The sequence below is a fragment of the Pyrgilauda ruficollis genome, unplaced genomic scaffold (assembly GCF_017590135.1).
Source record: "Pyrgilauda ruficollis isolate IOZ18807 unplaced genomic scaffold, ASM1759013v1 scaffold106, whole genome shotgun sequence".
In the NCBI taxonomy this organism is placed as follows: domain Eukaryota; kingdom Metazoa; phylum Chordata; class Aves; order Passeriformes; family Passeridae; genus Pyrgilauda; species Pyrgilauda ruficollis.
In genome coordinates this window covers 2,604,827-2,626,496 of record NW_024508766.1, presented here as the reverse complement: position 1 = coordinate 2,626,496, position 21,670 = coordinate 2,604,827, and the positions used below count along the sequence as shown (strand labels likewise).

The 21,670-nt window shown below is 41.9% G+C and overlaps 2 protein-coding genes across 2 annotated transcripts in view; one reads left to right on the top strand and one right to left on the bottom strand.

Annotated features, from left to right (window-relative positions):
* The window catches only part of ABCA1 (ATP binding cassette subfamily A member 1), a 93,561-nt gene extending 82,345 nt beyond the window's left edge, over positions 1-11,216 (top strand). The window contains exons 37-50 of the mRNA XM_041470647.1: positions 601-778; positions 1,319-1,434; positions 1,522-1,666; positions 2,996-3,119; positions 3,721-3,850; positions 3,984-4,104; positions 4,279-4,341; positions 4,805-4,911; positions 5,314-5,455; positions 6,656-6,790; positions 7,018-7,121; positions 7,249-7,341; positions 7,527-7,770; positions 7,975-11,216. Of these exons, the coding sequence (XP_041326581.1) occupies positions 601-778; positions 1,319-1,434; positions 1,522-1,666; positions 2,996-3,119; positions 3,721-3,850; positions 3,984-4,104; positions 4,279-4,341; positions 4,805-4,911; positions 5,314-5,455; positions 6,656-6,790; positions 7,018-7,121; positions 7,249-7,341; positions 7,527-7,770; positions 7,975-8,115 (1,843 nt within the window). The 3' untranslated portion in view covers positions 8,116-11,216. The remainder of the gene's footprint in view (positions 1-600; positions 779-1,318; positions 1,435-1,521; positions 1,667-2,995; positions 3,120-3,720; positions 3,851-3,983; positions 4,105-4,278; positions 4,342-4,804; positions 4,912-5,313; positions 5,456-6,655; positions 6,791-7,017; positions 7,122-7,248; positions 7,342-7,526; positions 7,771-7,974) is intronic.
* Positions 11,217-13,894: 2,678 nt separating this feature from the next.
* On the bottom strand, positions 13,895-20,459 carry LOC121355751 (protein NipSnap homolog 3A-like). Its single transcript, XM_041471432.1, has 5 exons — positions 20,259-20,459; positions 17,091-17,252; positions 15,369-15,518; positions 14,897-14,983; positions 13,895-14,786 (listed from the first exon to the last, which is right to left on the bottom strand). The coding sequence occupies exons 1-5, from the start codon at positions 20,380-20,382 to the stop codon at positions 14,710-14,712; spliced, it is 600 nt and encodes a 199-aa protein (XP_041327366.1). The 5' UTR covers positions 20,383-20,459; the 3' UTR covers positions 13,895-14,709.
* Between the last annotated feature and the right edge of the window lie 1,211 nt (positions 20,460-21,670).

The window sequence follows — 21,670 nt, the reverse complement described above, 5'->3', positions numbered from 1 at the left end:
GGTCATTCTTTTGTCCTCACCATTTGACTAGGAACCACTAATAGGTTCTGTTGAGTCTTTCTCACTGTCTCAAGCTGGGGGGCACACAGTAATGCACAGGATTAACTTCACTGAGGCATTGACTAGTTCACTCTCACTGCAATCTGAGTCAGAACTCATAATCTGTGTGTATATATGTCCTTCAATCCATAAAACAGTGGCAGATAATGGGAAGATACTGCTCAACTTTGAAACAACACCAAAAAAAGACAAATCCCAACAACCCCAGGAAATGGATTATGTGGGAAACAAAGTGGTGGTAATAAGGAAAGCAGAAAGAAGTCTATTATGCTGAAGTTATTAACCAGTCTGCAGGTTGTGATGCTGTGTTTGAGATGCCAACAGACTGTGTATGTTCCCTTTGTTATATGGCTGGGGAAGAGCTGTGCAGTTAAGAGAATCTTGCATGGTAATTCATTACTCAGGATTCTGAGTATAAGGACAGACTAATGACAGCAGAAGAAGTAGTTTCTGCGCTGCCCTGCATGAGCTGCCTCATTTCATCTCAAAGGATCCAGTACCAGCATACAAACAATTTGCTTTCTTCCTTTTTTTATCCAGGATGACCACCTCTGTGGATGTCCTTGTGTCCATCTGTGTGATCTTTGCCATGTCCTTTGTTCCTGCCAGCTTTGTGGTTTTCCTTATTCAGGAACGTGTCAGCAAGGCTAAACACTTGCAGTTCATCAGTGGTGTGAAGCCTGTTATCTACTGGCTGGCCAACTTTGTGTGGGATATGGTAAGGACTTAGGCTGGGCTAAACTATCCTCCGTTCTGTTTTTCCAGGGTGTCTTGAAGTGCACAGTGCAGTTTGTTCCAGTGGGCACCATGTTATTTCAGTGAATAACAACTGTGGCTATGACTTTTGTGTTTCGCTCATGGGGCAGTGCTTTGTCTCAGTGGGTCAAGGAGTACAACAGAGGATAGAAGGGCAACCATTAAGCTCAATCATTAGCATTTATTACATCACTCTAAAATACTTGCCCAAAAATGTTTGTTTGTGTAGCCCCTTGTTCTGCTCTGTCCAAAGCAGGTTTTCTCAACCTGTGGTGTCTGAAACCTCTGAGAGACTACTGACTACTTCTAGAGGGACCAAGAAATGTAAATTCACGTGTACTGTATTATGGTTCACACATATAACACTTAAGAGTTTCCCATTGAAAACAGCTTTGGGAACACTGAAGAGTTTTGAAAACTATTGGATTAGAGCAGAAAAAAAAATCTCTCCTTTTTTATGTCATCTGGAAAGAAATCTAAAGTCATGTTTTTCACCTTCTAGTGCAACTACATTGTTCCGGCCACACTAGTTGTCATCATCTTCATCTGCTTCCAACAGAAGTCCTATGTATCCTCCTCCAACTTGCCTGTGCTGGCTCTCCTCCTGTTTCTCTATGGGTAAGGCATTTCTTATCACAGGATGACTGGGAAGGCTCTTAGACTTGGAAGGTTCTTACCTGATGTTGCTGCCTTTTCTATTGCCAGGTGGTCCATCACCCCTCTCATGTATCCGGCCTCCTTTGTGTTCAAAATCCCTAGCACGGCATATGTTGTGCTGACCAGTGTGAATCTCTTCATTGGCATCAATGGCAGTGTGGCCACCTTTGTCCTGGAGCTCTTCACCAACAATGTATGTTTTTCCAGAGGCTCCTCAACTGTCTTGTGCTGCTACAGTCTAGTTCCATGTTGGTTCCTTGTTGGTACAGGTTCTTCATCTCGTGCCTTTAGCAGCCAGATCTCCAGAAAAGCTAGGCCCTGTACGCATTAGTTTCAGCTAATGTTTAAACACAGTTTAAACTCAGGTTCTGGTGGAAATGGGTTAAATCGACCTTTAGAAAAGCTTGCAGAGTAGTTAAGGTGGGGAAGGAGCTCCTGAATTATCTAGTCCAACCTCTGAACAGGGTCTGGCTACAACAGTGTATTGGGTTTGAATGGCCTGTTTTTTTGTAGTAGGTGGCAAGGTCAAACTGCTAAGAGCAGGTTGCTCAGGGCCATTGGACTTTAACATTTCCAGGGAGAGACTCCACAGTCTCTCTGGACAACTTTTTCTACTTTTCAGTCATTCGTCAGATGAAAAAGGAAATAGAACTTTCTTGTGTTCAGATGAGATTTCTTGTATGTTCTTAATGAAGGGCATTTTCCATCTACAAAAGCCATTTAATCACTCAACTATTTAGTTGCCCTAAAGTTTGCCTCCTATTGTAGATATCGCTCTAGCTATGTGAGCTTATGGACTTCAGTTTTTCAACACCAGATGCCTCCTGGGGAAGGTACAAGTTCCTCTCATGCTTGTAGAAAACACAAGATGTCTTAGCACTGTCTGACCCACAGTGGTGTGAAGTGTTCCTTGTGGGAGGAGGCTCAGGAGATGCCACAGGAGTTACTTGTTGATTGTACCTCTTCCTGTGGGCATAAGGGCGCAGTCCTTGATGATGGTTCCTTTTGTTACAAAGCCTGTTCTAGCTCAGTAAAAATCAGTACACACTCAGAGATGAGTACCTGGCACAGCAGGAACTCAGGGTGCTATCAGTTCAATCCATGGACTAAGCCAGCTGTAAGACAACAAAGAAAAAGTATTAGAGCTTCCAATATGGGACAGGAAGGAGCTGCCTACAGCCACTGACGTAACCAGTCTGTTCAAGTTAAACTTCCCTGTGTCCTCAGCCAGCAGCCTTTTTGCATATTGCTGTTTGCAGACACTGCCTTTTAGACTGTGAGTATTTAGAAAAACCTTTTATTGCAGTTTGCTTGTGTTAATAGCATTGTGAGCAGCACAACAGCACTGACTGTCCAGAGGAGCCATGGCCCTGGCTCTTGGGAGAACATTTCTAATGCTTGGATTTTTGTGGGGTTGCAGTGTTGGGAAAGGGAGGGAGGGGTCAGTCACAACACACTCTTGGGAAGTGGTGGCTGCTTTTTGCTCAGCTGGCTCACTGGCACTTGAATTTTTTCTTAACAGAAACTGAAGGACATCAATGACATCCTGAAGTCTGTCTTCCTCATCTTCCCTCACTTCTGCCTGGGCCGAGGACTCATTGACATGGTGAAAAACCAGGCTATGGCTGATGCTCTGGAGAGATTTGGTAAGTGAAATTGTGTTTCACTCATATAATGGCCTGAAAGGAACAGAGAAATGTAGAGTCTTCTCCAGACAAGCTTCTCTAACTTTTCAGGTACTGAAAGCGCACAATTTGCAGCACAGACCTGGTCAAACATGGCAAGTCATCATAGCCATCTGCTCTTAACTTGTTAAGAGAAACTGGTAGATAGATCCAAAGATTTTTGAGTTAAGAGCATTAAATAAAAATGCATAAAGACAACTGAATAGATATCATTAGGCCTATTGTAAGGAGTAGCTGGGGTTCTGGAAAGCTGGAAGGTTTTTTTTTCTGGCATGCAGATGTCAGGTCTGAGTCACAGTCTCTCTGTGCTTCACTAACCCTTTGGACAGGTGGGCTAGCTCTTTGGCAGACTGAACCCTCTGGGCCTGAGTCCCAGCTTTGCTATAGTAAAAAATGTACTTGCAGCCACAGCTGGCCCCTTGTGTGGTCTAACCTTTCCCTCTTGTAACTGGCTGATCACCAGTTGTCCCCGTGCCCAACTTGGTGAGCTCTGCTGGAAGAAATGCTAGCCTGCTCCCCCTGCCCTGGAATAATGATTGTGCTTTTAATCTCATTTTGGCAGGAGAGAATCGGTTTGTGTCCCCTCTGTCATGGGACCTGGTGGGAAGGAACCTCTTTGCCATGGCAGTAGAAGGTGTGGTGTTTTTTCTCATCACAGTGCTCATCCAGTACAGGTTCTTCATCAAACCCAGGTAGGCTGTCCTCTGTACTGTGCAGCTACAGGCAGGTGAAGTTTTTGTTGGTGTCACCTATGAAATGGGGAGAATATTACCTATGAAGGCCTGTCATTTTCTGCTAAGGCTTTTTCCATGTTGCTTTCTTCAGGCCTGTGTATGCCAAGCTGCCTCCTGTGAATGATGAAGATGAGGATGTAACCAGAGAGAGGCAGAGGATAATTAGTGGAGGAGGACAGAGTGACATTTTGGAAATCAAGGAGCTAACCAAGGTGACAGTACTTCTGAATTCATGCTCATTGACACAAAACTATGCAGTTCATTGTGCCTTATCAGAGGAATTTAGTGGGAACAAAACTGGATTGAGCTGGGAGTACTGCAGTTGTACAGCTATGATTAGAATTCTTTGACATTGTCCTTCTCATTTTTTTTCCTTATGGTTTTAGATTTACAGAATGAAGAGAAAGCCAGCAGTTGATAGGATCTGTGTTGGAATCCCTCCTGGAGAGGTAAGCTTATTTGTTAAATGGATTGTTGTGCTGTTACGGCAGTATTTAGGAGCCACAAGACAGCAGAGGGTAGAGTAAGATCAAAACCAGATGAATGTTCAAATCGCACCAAAGGAAAGTAGAAGCTGAAGCAGTTTCTGGTTCTATGTGTCTCTGCCTTTGAAGAAGATATTTAATTCTTAGTATCTGGGACAAGAAGCCAAACTCCAGTATGCAAGGTTTGGCACAGATCAACTGCAGTGACAGGGTATCAAGGTGACATTACAATTTGTTCATCTTCCCAGCCTAAAGGTTTATACTTGAATTAAAAACCCAGAAGTTTGGGGGGTTTTTCCTGAAAATGGACTTCAGAGTCCCTCTAGCTGTCCTGACGGTCAGGTTTGCTTCTTCCCATCTTGTCAGTGCTGAAAATGACGCAGTTGGGTCCTGTTCTCAAATACGCTGTGCTCATTTATATCCCCAGTGCTTTGGACTCCTGGGAGTAAATGGTGCTGGCAAGTCATCCACTTTTAAGATGCTAACTGGTGATACAGATGTGACGGGAGGAGAAGCTTTCCTCAAAGGAAACAGGTGAAAGACAGTAAATATTTTCTCTGCTTTCTCCTCTAATTTTAACAGCTTTTATTTCAAAACTCTGAAAACATCAAAACTCTCTTCTACTTTTCCTGTTTACTACTCCTGGCATCTGTTTCAGCCCTTGTTTGAGTCTGGTAAAGTATGTCAGTGGCTTGGGAAAGTTGATTTAGTCTGGTAGTCATTTCTGTGTAACAGCTCTTCCAAGTTTAAATGTCACTTAAAAAAAAAAAAGGAGAAAAGGGAGAGAGATAAAAAGTAAATTGATCAAAATGGACTTCTATGATTCTGTATTTTTGTTAGTTCAGTAATTCCAGGAACACTGTTTCACACGCTTTTAACATCTAAATTAGCAGCATATGCTCATGAAATCCTAACAAAGTCTTTTTTGTTTTACAGTATCTTGTCCAACATCCAGGAAGTCCATCAGAACATGGGCTACTGCCCACAGTTCGATGCTGTTAATGAACTGCTGACAGGGCGAGAGCACTTGGAGTTCTTTGCACTCTTGAGAGGTGTTCCAGAGAAAGAAGTCTGCAAGGTAAATGAAACACCACAGGACCCACCCCCATGACCAACTTGCAAGTTCTTGCTTGCATACACCCTCCCTGCAACTCATGTAATGCTATGATGTGAAGCTGTTGAAGATAGTGTATAGTGAAATCTGTCCTCCTTTTCTTCAGGGAAACCCAAGAGTTCCTCTGTTTTTTCAGTGTTGCCTGGAAAACTGTACTAAATGGAAGGGCTGATAATTTGGATCCTGTGTTCTCATAGTGAATGCTCTTTTCCACTGAACAACTTCCTTTCAGAATTTAAGGGGTGTGGAGCTGCAGGTCATTGTCAAGTGTTAATTCTTTAAAGTCCCTGGAAACAAACAAACACTATATACTTAGCAGAAGCCTTGTGCTGAGTTTTAAAAGCTTTCCAGTTGATCATGGTGCATCATTAAAGTGCTGCTATTTCATCATTCAGATATGAGGTTACAATTACAGTCTTCAGGCAGTTGATGACAGCTGCCGGTACCATGCAGCACCCTTCTCAGTACTGTTTCCTGGAATTAAGTTTTTACTTTATGAGACCTGAGTGCTCTAGGTAGATGATATCTGGGGTAATGTCCAAGTAGCTTGAAACCTTCTGTGAGGGTAGATGTGATGAGCGGAATCTGCAATCTCCTTCTAAGATTGCTGCCAAGTTCTTCCATGTGATGTTCTTACCAGCTCCATATAAAAAGGGACCCAGTTCTGGGTATGATTTGGGTAGTAGCTGAATCTCTTCCCCATAACACACTGCAGGGCAGCAATGTCTGCCTGTTGGCACCATTAGGGATACTGCTGAACAACAAACCAAATTCCATCTATCCAAAGGGCTAAGATGCACCATGGTGTGATGGCTGTAGGTCAGTAGTGTCCGTGTCCCTGCTGTAAGCCCACAGTAATAGGAAAGCTCACTGAAGCTGGTGCTGCTAAAAGCACTAGGCCACTGGTTAATGTGGCTCAGCTGATGTTGAACTCATGCCCACCAGCTGATAAGCTGCAGCCATTTGATTTTTCAGGCCTCCTGGGGACAGGGTGTCCTGATCCAGAGGTGCACAGGGTGTTTCAAAATCCATATCCATGCCACATTAGATCCTCAGATGAATGGCCCTTCTGAAAGCTGCTTTTGAAGCCAAAGCTTGTAAGAAAAATCTTTGTGCAGATGTTGCTATGCTTGATTGAAGGTGGTGTCATGCTGTATGTCATAGGTTGGTGAGTGGGCAATTCGGAAACTGGGCCTTGTGAAATATGGAGAAAAATACGCTGGGAATTACAGTGGAGGGAACAGACGCAAGCTTTCCACAGCCATTGCCCTCATTGGAGGGCCACCTGTGGTGTTCCTGGTGAGTCCACAACCTTTGCTCATCAATATTTTTCTTGAAAAATAGAAAAACATGTTGGAATGAAGACATTCAAAATCCAGTTCATAAATGACTTTGTCATTTTAGAAAATAAATCAAACTTGCATATTTTCAATGTTTCCATAATCAGGAATGGACAGTCATTTCAAAGATGAGGTATTTTTCATCAGAATGTAGCAGCATAATTGTTTTTTGCATACCTTTTGCAGGATGAGCCAACAACAGGGATGGATCCCAAAGCACGTCGCTTCTTGTGGAACTGTGCTCTGAGTGTAATCAAGGAGGGGAGATCAGTGGTGCTCACATCTCACAGGTAAGTAGCAGCCCACTTGTGTCATACCTTGGGTTTTACATCTGCCAAGGCTGGATGCTAAGCTCAGCCTTTCTGCTCTGCCCTTCAATGCTGTTTGCAGTACTAATAAAGTTATCTCTCCTTGCAGTATGGAAGAATGTGAAGCCCTCTGCACTCGAATGGCAATAATGGTCAATGGGCGATTCAGGTGTCTGGGCAGTGTCCAGCACCTAAAAAACAGGTATGTGGGGTGTTTTTTTGCTTACACCACAGAGTTTGCATTTTTAGGGAGATACAGTTAGGCTTAGTTCCTCATGCATGTAGTTCCTTCCATTGCTATTCTGACTATAGGAAATGCTGTTGAATTTTTAGCATCACTTGTATTTCAGAAGCACTTAACTCTTGTACTGACATTTTTGTTTGCAGGTTTGGAGATGGTTACACCATAGTGGTGAGAATTGCAGGGGCAAACCCAGATCTGAAACCTGTTGAGGAGTTCTTTGGGCATGCCTTCCCTGGAAGTGTCCTAAAGGAAAAACATCGGAATATGCTGCAGTACCAACTTCCCTCTTCACCATCCTCCCTGGCCAAAATATTCAGTATTCTGTCCCAGAACAAGAAGAGACTCCACATAGAAGACTACTCCGTTTCTCAGACCACACTTGACCAAGTAAGTTTTTAGTAGCCTGGATGCCAAAAGCTTCTTTTGCAGAGGTAGGAGTACATCTTCTAATGTAATTGACCTATCTTATAAGGGCATTTAAATGAAGTACAGTACTGAATCTCAGGACTATTTCAGGATATCCAGTGCTTAAAATGCCATGAATTCATTAAATACTGTGGTGGTGTTTGACATGGCCTTTTTTTCGTGTAGGTTTTTGTAAATTTTGCTAAGGACCAAAGTGATGACGACCATACTAAGGACCTGTCATTGCACAAAAACCAGACACTGGTAGACATTGCAATCCTTAACTCCTTTCTGCAAGATGAGAAGGTAAAAGAAAGTTGTGTGTGAGCCAATTTCGTCAAAGAGATGATGAGCAGAATGCAAACTTCCTTTTCCTGGGATAGGATACTCCCAAAGAAGCTAGAGGAAAAGTAACTGGACACTCTACTGATAACCATTCAATGCAATGCAATTCAATGCAATGAAAACAATTCCTTTACAGGGGCAGTGCCTCATGGAGTCGTCTTGTACTGTTCTCCAGTGAAAGACTTGAACTTAGCTCATTACAGTATAACTCTGAAGCTGTGGTAAAGCACCCACGAGATGCTGTGGGCTTTCAACTATACTGTATCTTGTTCTGTACAGTATGTTTTTATTAGGGTTGCTAAAATACTTCATTGAGAAATCATGGCCAGTGGTTATTTACAGATACTTAGGACATGCATGTTTTAGTCTTTAGAACATTCATGTCAGGAGTGGGAGTGTGCTGGTGCTATATCCATTGCTGGCAATGAATGCACCAAAACAGTCCATGGCAAGAAAAGTCACCACCAGTGTTGTAGCCCTAGATTGTAAAAACTTACCTGACAAGCTGGCTTTCTCTAGGCTGGTGTAGGTCAGTGGTGACAAAGCTGAGGCCACAAAGCAGTACTGTGCAGGTGGGATGGCAAGAGACAGGCCGTCATAACCACACATCTTCATCAGCAAGTGGCGATATGAAGAACTGTGAACCCTCCAAATGCTTGATTGTCCCACCAGCATCACAATCAACACCATACTCTGACTAGGTGTTTGTGCAGTTAAGTACTTTCCTGCTCCTCTGAGGTACTGTTGCAGCTGCATGAACGTCTAGTAGAAAGAAGTGGGTGAGAAGCAGACATAGGGTTTGGACCACAGCAGCAAACTCAGTAGTTGTACAAGCTGCTAATGCCAAGAGCAAATTCTAAATCATGAGCTGTCACTCAGATTTGTAATATCTGCTCTTTAACCCCTGCTTTGCACCAGAAAGGTACCCAACATCTGGAATTACTGCTTAGCACAAGCATGTTGCTGTTTCTGGCTTTGCCAGATAAAACTAGAAACAAGATGTAGATGATTTTTTTTTTAAACAGTATTATTTATGACTTTAAATAGGTAGGTAGCATAATTAGGGATTGGAAATGCTTTCAGTTGATCTTTGTAGCCATGGTATTTCTTTACATTATGCCTGTAATGCTATGCTCTCTTTCTGTCCATGTGGTGGATAGCTGCATTCATGATCTGACCATGTTCCAGATTCTAGCAATCAGCTGCTATCTACAAACAACTGCAAGTTGTTCACCTAAAATTTTACTGTTTGGAAACTGGTCTAACATTAATGTGTAAGTTTCTGCTTCTGTTGTGCAGTGTAGTTTCAGTCATTAGGTGATCCCTAACTGGAGTATACACCCTTATTATACATGTGACAAACAACTGTTTCAGTAAAAAATCCCCCTGAAAAACAAGAGAGTTCAAGATAATAGTGCTACAGTTCATCAGTCAAGTTTTTCAAGTTTTACAAAGCCAGACTATTATTAGAGGGGAAATTATATAGCAAGAAACAACCAATTCTTGTTCACATTGTACAACGGTCATGGGAAAGTATGCTTTTAGGGCCCCTCTGTGTTGCTTTTACATTTGAAAATTGGTTCAGTAATGTGGTTTGAACACAAGTGCAGTTCCCGAGCTGTTCCTGTATGCCATGCCTCTGCCTTAAATACCCACAGAGGTTCTGCACTAGTTTTGATGCTACTCCATGAATCAGTCATGGACCATTTTCTTCTGTGAATGACCATAGCAGCCCAGCAAATACTGAAATGGCTGGCATGAGCCTGAAGAAGATTAATTACATATTTCCAAGTATACTTGGTAACACTGACCAACTCAACATTTTTAAAACACAGTTAAACCAAGTTCCTTGTCCCTTTGTGTCCTGCCTTGGGGTAAAGTAAGAGCTTAGTACAGGCTCTGCTGAAGTGCCTTTTTCATACTTTTTTTTTTTATCTGTATAATTCATTGCTAAGGGGATTGAGAAAAGGAGTGTAAAGGGGATTGGTATACCTCACTGAAAACATACTTTGTTATTACCTTTATGACATCGTCACTCTATGGGGATGAGTTACAGGGTGATGAATACACCGGACTTCCAGGTGCAGAAATAGCAGAGCTACAGCCATGACTACTCCAGAACAGGCTTGCAAGTATGTTGCCATATCATTTAAACAAGTAGCATGGCCTGGAGTCTTGCCACTGCTAAAAGTCGCTATTACAAATCAGCATTACATCACTGAAGTGAAGGGCTAACGTTTTGCACTGCACCAAACTAGTGCATGTAGAGCCAGAACGAGTTCTAGGAGGATTCAGATTTGGTCCTGAAAGGGCTGTGGTTTGCTCTTGGTAACTGCTCATTTAAATTTTTCATGTATCAGGAAACAACAGTTACATGGTAATACACTTTCCTTAGCCCACCAAAAAGAGTCTTGATTTCTATTGCCCCATGACTGTCGTGCTTACAGGGTCTGGTATCTGTGACAAAATATTGCAGTAAATGTGGATATTAACCAAACTACTTCACAGCTCTGATCTGCATTGTTTGTACTGAACAGACAGGATAATGCAACACTGGCATGAAGATTGGTCATGGAATATGTTCAGACAGCCACTAATTTTTACTTAAGTATGTGTTGGGGAAAGATCACTCTAGAATCATACACATTATGTGAACCACTTTTAATAATGAAACTACACTGAGGTGTTAACTTATTTGAAACTTCAGTACTATCGATATGTTGCATCCCTCTTTGTAGTACATTTGTATTTCAGTAAGGAGTTGTTGTATTTTCCCCATGGTTAAACAACTATTGTTGTGCTTATCTTTCCCTCCTGAATTATAGTTGGTCCTTCGTTCCAAGCACTTTATGCTATCTGTGATGGGATCTATTTTTGCACTGGAATATCTGTTAACTTTGCAAAAATCTAGAGAGATTTCACAACTGAAATTTCTAAGTTAAATCCTTAAATGGACATTTTCATTAAAAGCAAAAAAAAAAAAAAGTATATATATTTGTATTTGCTAATATCTGTTATGTGAAGTATTAAAAGGCACTCTAATTGCCTTGTATTAAGTAAAAAATAAAGCTGTTATAGCACCACTGGTCTTCACAAGTGTAATTTTTGCATTTGCTATTTCAAGGAGCACTGCTAGAAGCTTTTAGTTTTGCCTGGTTTTGTTTTGTTGTTAACTTTGATGCATGAGATCTCAGTAGCTCTAAAAACAAGTATGGAGTAGATATACTATTTTCAGGTAAATGAGGAGATGCAAGACATAAAGGTAAGTGCTACATTAAACTTAAAGTTAGTAAATGAAAAGGCCTCTAGCAAGTGATTGGTTAACTCTCAAATCCAACTGCAAAGCATAACCAACTTCTCTGGATGTTTAAATCCCAACTCAAGTACCTGCCTCTGAATTTTTGTTACAGTTATGTGAGTTGCTGATTGTCCCTCCTTGCTAAAAACACCCTATACACTCGTTTGATTTTGAACAGCAGTTTACAAATGAAAGCAGATTAACAGTGTGATTGTTCAAGGATAAACTGATATTAAAATGTTGTCTGCTACTGCCTACAGTATCGCTATCAACGAAGTTCCAGTATCTAACCAATTCCTGAAGTTACACTCATCAGGAAAATTCATCCTGATATAAGAAGTGAATTAAAATTTCACAGACTCACAGAATATGCTGAGTAGGAAGAGACCCTAAAGGATCAACAGGTCCCATTCCCAGTCCTGCACAACATCATCCCCAAGACTGACACCATATGCCTTAAGAGCATTGTCCAAACACTTGATCTCTGTCAGGCTTGGTGCTTTGTTACAGTGCCCAGCCACCCTCTGGGGGAAGAATCTTTTTCTAATACCCAGCCTAAACCTCCTCTGACACAAATTCAGGCCATTCCCTGAGGTCCTGTCACTGGGTAACAGAGACAAGATCAGTGTCTGTCCCTCCTCTTCCCCTCAGGAGGAAGTTGTAACTGCAATGGGGTCTCCCCTCAATCTCCTCCAGGCTGAACAAACCCAGGGACCTCAGATGCTCCTCATTCAGCTTCCCCTCAGGGTCCTTCACCATCTTTGTTGACCCTCTCTAGTGGCTTAATATCTTTTTTACATTGTAATGATGCCTTAGGATTTTAGCTATTTTATGTTTCATATATTTGTAATCCTGCAATTCTTTAGTGTATAAACTCCATATGGAGTGTTGGCTACTGTTTTCCCATTTTGGTCAGCCAAAACAATTCCTCTCCAGGTCTAGGAATCAAGGACACCTTACTTTCTTAGGCCCTAAGAAATGTAAACAAAAGTGAGTTGAGGTGAGCAAACTTGGTGTAAATTACTTCATTACCTACAGCTGTACTTGGAAGATTAACCCCCAGTCTGCAAATGGACCAAACTTACAAAAGTATGAAAACTCATGACACATTGTCCATTTTTGGGTGTAGCTCCTGGGGATGGGGGGAGCAGCTTCATCTGCCTGAAATGTATCTTGAAGGCCATTCAATAAACATAACTGCTTTTTATTCCCCTAATTTTGTCTGGCCTCTGTCTGTTTTTAGGTAGTCCCAAAAGGCATCAGTGGCACCCAAACCTGCCCCCAGCACTCGAGGTGAGGCAGCCCCAGTGCAGAGCAGAGTGAGACAATCCGCTCTCTTGCCCGGCTGGCGATGCTGTGCCTGATGCACCCCAGGACAGAGCTGGCCCTCCTGGCTGCCAGGGCACTGCTCACTCATATTCAACTTGCCTGCGACCAGGACCCCCCAGGGCCCATTCCTGCTGCCTTCTAACATCTTATTCCCTGTACAGCCAGGGTTGCCCTATCCCAGGTGAAGAATCTGGCACTTTGAACTTCATGTGGTTGATGATTGCCTAGCCCTCTTAATTTCCTGGGTTTTCTGTTTTGATCTAGTGTCCAGCTGGCACCTCAGGATAAAGCACACCTCTAACATCTTGAATGTTCTTTACTCTCAGTGCTGGTGTTACAGAAAATAGTTTTAATTTAAAAAAAAAACAACCAAACAAAAAAACCCAACAATGAAACAATTCTTGCATTCAAATTAAAAAAAAAAAAAAAATTAACTCTCTCTCTCCACTCTTCAGCCCATGTTTTTTTAGTGTAAAAAAAATCTTCCTTTGAAAGAACTGTTGTAAGGCAATGTTCTGAACAATATACTGGTTCACCAGCTCTTGGTACTTCCAAAGGTTGATTTGTAAAATGTAAGACAGGGGTCTCTGAAGTAGTGTTAGTAGTGTTTGTTCCACCCTGAGAATGCTAAACACGGCTTTGTTGGAGGGAGCAGTGTATGAAGACATGGATATAGCAGCTGGGACCCGTTACACTCCCTTAACTACAGCCACCACATCCCATGCACCCACCTGGGACACAAGCATAATGGCCCACAGCTCGTTTTAGTGATTTCTGTGAGAAGAGAGAAGCAATAATCATTAGGCAAACTGCACTAAGATACTTCAGTACCCAACTGCTCCTTGCAGATCCATGATTAACATGTAGAAAATCCTCCCAAGTGCTCTGCAATTTTTAGTCAATACCTATAAACTGCAGAAGAGGGTGCTCTGTACCACTGTAAACAAAATAGAAGTTTGACTGCTCAGCCCATGTGCCCTCTGCCCTACTGCTATTCACTCTAGCTTGCTGGTTCTAAAGCAATTTGTTGTTGACCAAAAGACAAGACCTGCAAAATGAATACTGTACTTGGAGAATGAGATTTATCATTTCATAGTTAAATAGAGTAAGAGCTTGAGCCACAAATGCTAAGAATTAATGCTTTATGCTCATTTATTTAGCTTTCAACAGTCTGAGAAAAAGTATTTCAAAGAATGACAGCATATGTAAATCAGGTGAGTCTGATGACACAATTGAACAAAAAGGGCTAATCACCTTTAGCACCCAAAACAAATATTAAAATGCCCCAGCCAAAGTTTGTGTGGATAACTCACAGTTTTGAGGCAGTGTTTAATGAACAAAAAAGGAAAAGGCTGAAATGAGCCATAACAAGTTATTTTGTAAAAAGTCTCATGGCAGAGCTCATTAGGATACACTACCTGATCAGCCCCACTGATGTTGTACATTGCTCAGAATTAATATAAAGTATGCCAGTGAGAACTCTGATTAAAACATAATTGGGTAAGATATTTGTGGGAGCTTTCCTTCTTAAAACTGTATAGAATAACTAAGATGTGATAATTATAAGGGTCATCAAAGTATGTTATAAAAATGATACCATCCGTGGCTGGAATGCTGGACAAGAGCACTTAACTTTCTCAGTTTGGTAAGTGATCTAGCTATGCAAAAAATTATTAAGAACTTGGGGATTAAAATAGAAGATTGGTGATGCATGGTTTGTGTCATGATTTGGCTCAGGTTCTTTGTCCTGGAGATGTAGGAACATCACCATATACTCCTGGTTTTGGTATCACAGTGCTGATTTACACTGCCAGTGGATCAGCATTTTGCATCCATTTTTTGTCAACTGAAGAACAGCTCAGCTCCTGAGGGTATGAGGGTCCACGTCACTTGCTGACAGCACTTCCATCTTGTCTCTTCTGCCATCAGTTACATCCTTTAGAAGAAGGTTACTTGAGTGGTGAGCATTGCAGAGGAATCAGAAGCATATTTTGCTGGGACTCCAAGAATCTGACACTGTCACGCACTAAAATTAAATACATGTTCAATTAAGACAATATTCCAATGAAAAGTAATACTTTTCTCAGCATGCATGCAGGCAACACAAGTAAGTGCTCTAGATTCATCATGTCTTACCAGCTGCTACAACTCTGGCATCTTCATGGGCCCTGTGTCTTCCTGCTGCCCGGTCATCTGGGCTCTCGTTCCACCATAACACATGGACTGAGAAAGTAGACATAAAGTCAGCTGAGCACTATTATGCTGCAATACAAGACGTACTCTAAGTTATAGCAATCTGCCTTCATCTGTTACATGCCTTCCAGTTACCAGAAACAATTCTCCAGGCATGCCAGTGGTGAGATGATCTTTCACTGAGCCATTGCATGGTTTGACTTTAATATCAGATCTGAGAGTCTTTTAAGATTAAGGCAACTGGCTTAAGTCTATAACCCAATATACAAAGCTGGGTTCAAGGACTGTTTACAGGACTTCAGTGATCCACACCAACATTTTCAGCAAGCCAGCCAATCCTGATCCAGGACAGTGGCTTGCCCCTCTGCCTCTGCCCCTTCCTATTCCAAAGTCTGTATCAGAAATTGATGAGAACCTGTGTTAAGTAATCCATATTCTGTGTGGAAAACACCGATCAGCTTGGTATATCCTGTGTTGATGTGAGCATTGATTGCCGCTCGAAATGCTTCACCCCACAAGGCTGGCCCACCAGGCTTCATCTGGAAAGTAACCCATTCATATACACCTAGAAGAAAAGGCAAACACTACCACAAGGACGGAAATACAAATTAATACACCAGATCTTGAACCATGTCTCATGGCCACGGTGTATTTGCTGTGAGACCAGCATAACGTTTCCCTGTCATCTGGGGACAGCAGGAAACTGCACCTTCTTCCCAACATACACAAGAACTCACACCTTCCAGAGGATCACAAAAGCACAAGCTCACTAACAACAGTTAGTTCAAGTGTCAGTCTAAGTACCAGGGCCCTGAAGAACAAAAGGCTTCACACAAAGCCCAACTTTGCAATTTTCAATGCTGCATAGAGACTTTGGGCTATTCAGAATACTTTTCAGACACCTCAAGTGCTCATACTTGTTTGAGGGATTTGGGCATCTGCTTGAGCAATGCTGGGTGTCTTTTCTAAGACTGGAGATGTTTTCTGGCATTGAAGTGGTTCATGACATTACAAACTCCTTTGACTCCTGGCAGTTGGTCACAGTAAGATCTGATAGCATAACCAAAAGAGCAGGACTACTTTAGCACCTCTGCTGTGCCAAGTGACTTCCCTTATTTGTATAGAAATGGCATAATTGGCCAAAAAAACTCCAGTCCTGCTAAAAGTTACTTGTCTTCTTTCTGTTCAGGTAGTTACTTCAGATCACAATTGTTGACACAGTAATAGAAAGTCAGACACTCGCTACTTGGCAGTGTCTGGTGTCACTCTCCAGCAACAGGCTGGAGATAAACTACAAAAGTGTTTGAAGTCATCTCTCCAGACTTTAGAGAAAACTGGACTGCTTTCAAATTCAACAGCAGCAGCATAAAATTCCAAATCCTGAATAAAGGAAATAAAGAACAAAGATTACTGCAGTTACACATGTGCTGAGGGCTGAAGCAAGGTCTGTTCCCTGTCACTTCATGCAAGAAAGCCTGCCAATGTTCATAAATTGGGGAACAGCCAATATTACTAACATCAAATTTGCTACAGAGATAATTAAAATACAAAGACATGTGACTTTACACCTAACCTATGACTGTTACAAAAAGGGGCATAAGGAAGAACTGCAGAACTACAGCTTGGTCAGTCTCACCTCCGTACCTGGCAAGATCAAGGAGGAGATCCTTATGTTTGAGTTTCACATATCTTTTAAAAAGTAAGGAATCTTTTAAACTTTATGTGAAAGAAGTAGTAACATCAAAGCAAATTGATAAGAGGAAAATCTCTGTGAAAGAGAACAACGATTATCCAGAAAATGTCCTCTCACTGATGGACAGACAAAGGAAGTCTGGGATGACTGCTCTGACCACTACTATGGCACTGCCATTTTGCACGTTCATTTACCAAGTCACCATGCTGATCATTAACAACCTTGATGATCAGTCAGCTCCAGTCAGCTATTGACGTATGTTAGTGTAAAATCCTTCCGAAAAACTCCGTCCCTCACCGTGCTATGTCACCTTTTCCACATGGGCGCACGTACATGCATTTGTTACGTAAAGGGTCAAAAAACTGTGCAATATCTGGTTTAAACTTTAAGCCATTTTTTGTTAGTGTCAGTAGCTTTAATCAGCAAAAGAAAATATAAGCTCACCCCCTTCCTTTGAAGGCTTCCCGAGCTGACACCAGGGCACCAGATAAGCGACCTCATTGTGCTGCTTCTCTACCAAGGGGAGAGCCGCAGAGATGAATTTTCCCTGCCAGTCTTTGTCATTTGCTAGTGCATGCCGGACTGCTGTTCTGTGGGCAAAATTATCTGTAAGAAAGGAAAAAAAACCATGAAAAAATGCATGTGATGTCACATCAGACTCAATCAAAATGTGTAATTGCAAGAAGACAAACTACATTTATCTAATTTTGAAACTGGTATTTTTAGACATCATATTAGCTAAAAGCAGATGTGGTAAGTTTTCTTTAAATTCTGCAAAACTTCCTTTAAAATCTGCTTTAGCTCTCAGATTAAAATGAATTCAAGCCAAATGGAATTTTCCAAGAAAGTTTACAAAAGTGTTAAAATAAGTTAAGCAATTTTACTGTTTAAAAAGATTTATACATAGCAATTGCAGGGACTACTGGATGTGGCAACAGTTACCCAGGATAAGATTTGGAGAAAGCACAGTGGATATGGAAATGAAGTGGAAAAAAAATCAGGAGAAGCAATAGTCTACCAAGGAAAAAATTAATAAATGTGCTTTGGCTTATACAAAGTGACATTAAAAGTGTAGAATTAATGTTTGTGTGTTCAGTTACATAAAAAGATGTTAAACGCCCAAAAGCTAAACCATTTCTTCTTTTTTTTTTTTTTTTTCTTAATGGAAAACAAATCCACTTAATTAGGAGTGTGAATTTCAATTGCTTAAGCTGCAGTGGCATCTTAAGTGATATATTTATGCCGACAGCCCCCAATATTACAAAAGAAAAATCCAGCATCTGAGAATGGGAAGAACCTTGAAAAATATCAGTATCTTGGGACTAAGAGGTAAATATAGAAATTAGGTAAGCAAGGATCTGATGAATCAAGGATGTTGTAAAGTTTGTTCATTTCTCAGATCTTAGTGTGGTCTCGGGGTGGGGGGAGGAACCTCCACAATTAGACTGTAAAACACTCTTAGGAAACAAAAGGTACATATTTTGTCTTAGTTTTGCATTGTAAAGGTTTCCCATAGATTTTTTTTTTTTTAATTTAGAGATAGTCACAATAGCCAAGAATACAAGAATAAATTGTCCTGCTTCTCTTCTGAGAAGCAGGACAATTTATAAATGCAAGTGAACTCAAAATATTGACAAATGAATGGTCCTCTGTTGAGGGAAAAGAAAGACATGGCTGGCCAGGTCATGAAAAATGTTGAGGTACTCAATGTTCTTTTTTGCCTTGGTCTGCACTGGCAAGTGCTCCAGCCTGACCACACAAGTCACAGAAGGCAAAGGCCCGGACTGAGAGAATGAAGAACCACCTGCTGTAGGAAAAGTCTACGTCTGAGACCATCCGAGGGATGGGAAGGTGCACAAATCAATGTGACTCAATGAGATACATTCACGGGTCCTGAGGAACCTGTCAGAGGAAGTGGCTAAGCCACAATTCCTTGTATTTGACAAGTTATGGCAGCCCATTTTTAAAAAGGAACATAAGAAGAACTGCAGAACTACAGTTTGGTCAGTCTCACCTCTGTGCCTGGCAAGATCAAGGTGCAGATCCTTATGGAAGCTACGCCAAGGCTCTTGGAAGGACATGAGGTGATTGGTGACAGCCAACATGGCTTCACTAAGGGCAAATTGTGCCTGACTAATTTTGGCCTTCTGTGATGGAGTTACAGTTTTGGTGGATGACGGAAGAATGACTGACATAAGAGGAGGTGACAAAGATGATCTAAGTGCTCAAGCACCTCTCCTGTGAAGACAGGCTGGAAGAGTTTGAGCTATTCAGCCTGAAGAAGAGAAAGCTCCAGGGAGACCTTACAGCAGCATTCCAGCACCTAAAGGGAGCCTATAAGAGAACTGGAGAGGCACTTTTTACAAGAGCATGTAGTGACAGGACAAGAGGGAATGGCTTTAAACTGACAAAGGGTAGACTAAGAATCACAGGAGGGTTTGGATTGGAAGGGACCTCTAAACATTATCTAGTCTCAACCCCCTGGGCATGTGCAGGGACACCTGCCACACAGAGCTCCATCCAGCCTGGCCTTAAATACCTTCTGGGATGGAGCAAGATTTAGATTAGACATAATGAAAAAATTATTCACTGTGAGAATGCTAAGGTACTGGAGCAGACTGCTCAGAGAAGTTGTGGATGACCTACCCCTGGAAGTGTTAGAGGCCAGGCTGGAGGTGGCCCTGAGCAACATGGTTGAGAGGAACCAAACAATTCTCTGACTCCATGATTCATCCCTCCAAAACAAAAGGGGTGATCCTTTAATCTAAACAGTTACTGGTGACCACACTGGACTTCAATGAGCACACTGTCTCAACATGTAGATACACCTGGACTGAAGCAGGTGTTCAAGGGGAATTATACCACTGTGCCTTCCGACTCCTCAATAACACAAATATCACTTCCCTTCGGCTCCATAAAAAGCACAGCCAGCACACCTAGCACATTTTTAGCATAACAGTTGCTGTTTTGGCTTACCTGCACCTTCCATGTCAGCACCAACTCCAGCAAGATAAAAAGTTGATAATACTGCAAAAACCATACTGCTAGCAAGGTTAAAGCTGCAACAAAAACACTCTGCATGTCTGAGAAGTCAGACCTGGTGAAGTGGCTTCCCACCTTAGTACAGGCCCACTGCACGAGGAGTTTAAGCATGCAAACTGCATGCTCATTATTTTTATGGAAGTGACTGGTACTCTGAGCTAAAATACAACCACAATTATACAAGCATATAAACACACACAGACTGCATATGTGTGTATATTTCTTTTTTTCCATCAGCTTTGAAAGTTTCAAGACATTTGTGGAACTGACCCTAAGTTAAAAATATTTACCATGAATGAAACACTCTGTCACAGTTCCTCTATTAGACCTGTTTTGAACAGAGACTGCTGTTCCAGGACATTTGTAACTTTCTCATCCCAACACCTCAAAGTTGTCCTGACAAGCTCTGAATTGTTCTTGTCACTAGTCAGTACAGGAGCAACGTTTTAGGGACACCTCCTTACAATGAGAGCAACAAATAAAAGCCAGGTAAGCATTCCCCTCACCTTCTTGCCTAGGAGACAGGGGACACAGAGAGAGCAGAGCAGCGCGAAGGGATGCTGACCGTACCGTACTTCCAAATGTGGAGCACCTTGTTCATTGCTCCCAGCTCCGAGTACCAGAACCCCACCAGCTCCGAGTGAGCGGTGCGAAAGTGAAAGTACTTGCTGACCATTTCCAAAAACTCCTTCATCTTTGCTGGCTTAATATCGTATGTGCGTATTTCGTAGAAAATGCCATTGTTTTGTCTGGGCCCTGTAGCAAGGCATGCCTGAAAGAAAATAGTAAGAAAAAACCAGTAAAAATAATTCTCAAGCCAGAAAGTTGTATTCTGTCTAATTTTTTTTAACTAATGCAATACTACAGAAGGATCTGTTACTGCAGGCTGGGAGAGGAGTACTTACTTCATGACGTCCACTACAAAAGAAGTACCTTTTGAGACTTTTCTGTGGAAGTAGTTCCAACGTGCATCACTTGCTGCCACTCCTTTTGGCAACGCAACAGACTGTAATGTGTCCTTTTTTTGAATGCACTCAACTGCTTAATTATTAGCTCATAACAAAGCAGGATTCTCCTTGTCTCAACCTCTTTCTCAGGAAGTCAGCAGCAAGATGCATTTGGCTAAACACGTTATTCCAAAGCAAGGCTGCTGAGATGCCACCAAAGAGGAAACAACACCAACATCTGCCTGTGCTGCACTTACCCAACCAACTCACTCTACTGCATCGTGTTTTTCCACTGACAATCATACACCAGTATAGCAAACTACACATTACTGGCAAATGAAAGAAGAAGATACCAACACTTAGGAAACAGTGATTCATTCCAACAAAAGATTGCTTAAGTCCACATCCTAGCCCTTTATTGGCTGCTTCCCAAGGGCTGATCAAGAACAGTTTTTCTGTTCATATTAGATAAAAGCCTTTGGGAGTCCCAGACTAAGATACTATCGCAGCTGCCTCAATAACCTGGAACATACTACTCACCTCTCAAATAAAACATGAAAAATTAGGGCCAAAACACAGCTTTGGCCTTAGCCCATGTTTGCACAGAGGCAGCTACAGGATGGATTTTGGACATGTCCTATTTCACATGAATCTGCAGGCATGAGCACCATGCAACTCAAGCCACAGAATAGAATTGTTTATGTTTAGAAATTACTTTAAGATCATCCTATCCGCTGTGAATCCAGATGTGCCATGTCCACCACTGAACCATATCCTCAAGCGACAAATCTACCTGTTTTCAAGCACTTCCAGGGGTGGTGGCTCCACCACTCCCCTGTTTCAGTGCTTTACAACCCTTTCAGTGAATAAGTTTCTCCTAATATCCAATCTAAACCTCTCCTGGTTTAGGCAATTTGAGGCCGCTTCCTCTAATTCTGTCACTTGTTACCTGGGAGAAGAGCCTGACCCCCCCGCAGCTGGCTGCACTTCCAGGTCGCTGGAATACAGAAGGTGAAAATCAAAGGCTTTGTTCCT

What these genes read in the sequence shown, in the direction of transcription:
- LOC121355751 (XM_041471432.1), bottom strand. Translation starts at nt 20,382, where the DNA reads ATGAAGGAGTTTTTGGAAATGGTCAGCAAGTACTTTCACTTTCGCACC. An exon ending in GAAGCCTTCAAAGGAAGGGG is followed by an intron (nt 15,519 to 17,090) that starts GTGAGCTTATAT and finishes CTTTTCTTCTAG; the next exon opens with GTGTATATGAATGGGTTACT. An exon ending in ATATGGATTACTTAACACAG is followed by an intron (nt 14,984 to 15,368) that starts GTTCTCATCAAT and finishes CTACTTTCTCAG; the next exon opens with TCCATGTGTTATGGTGGAAC.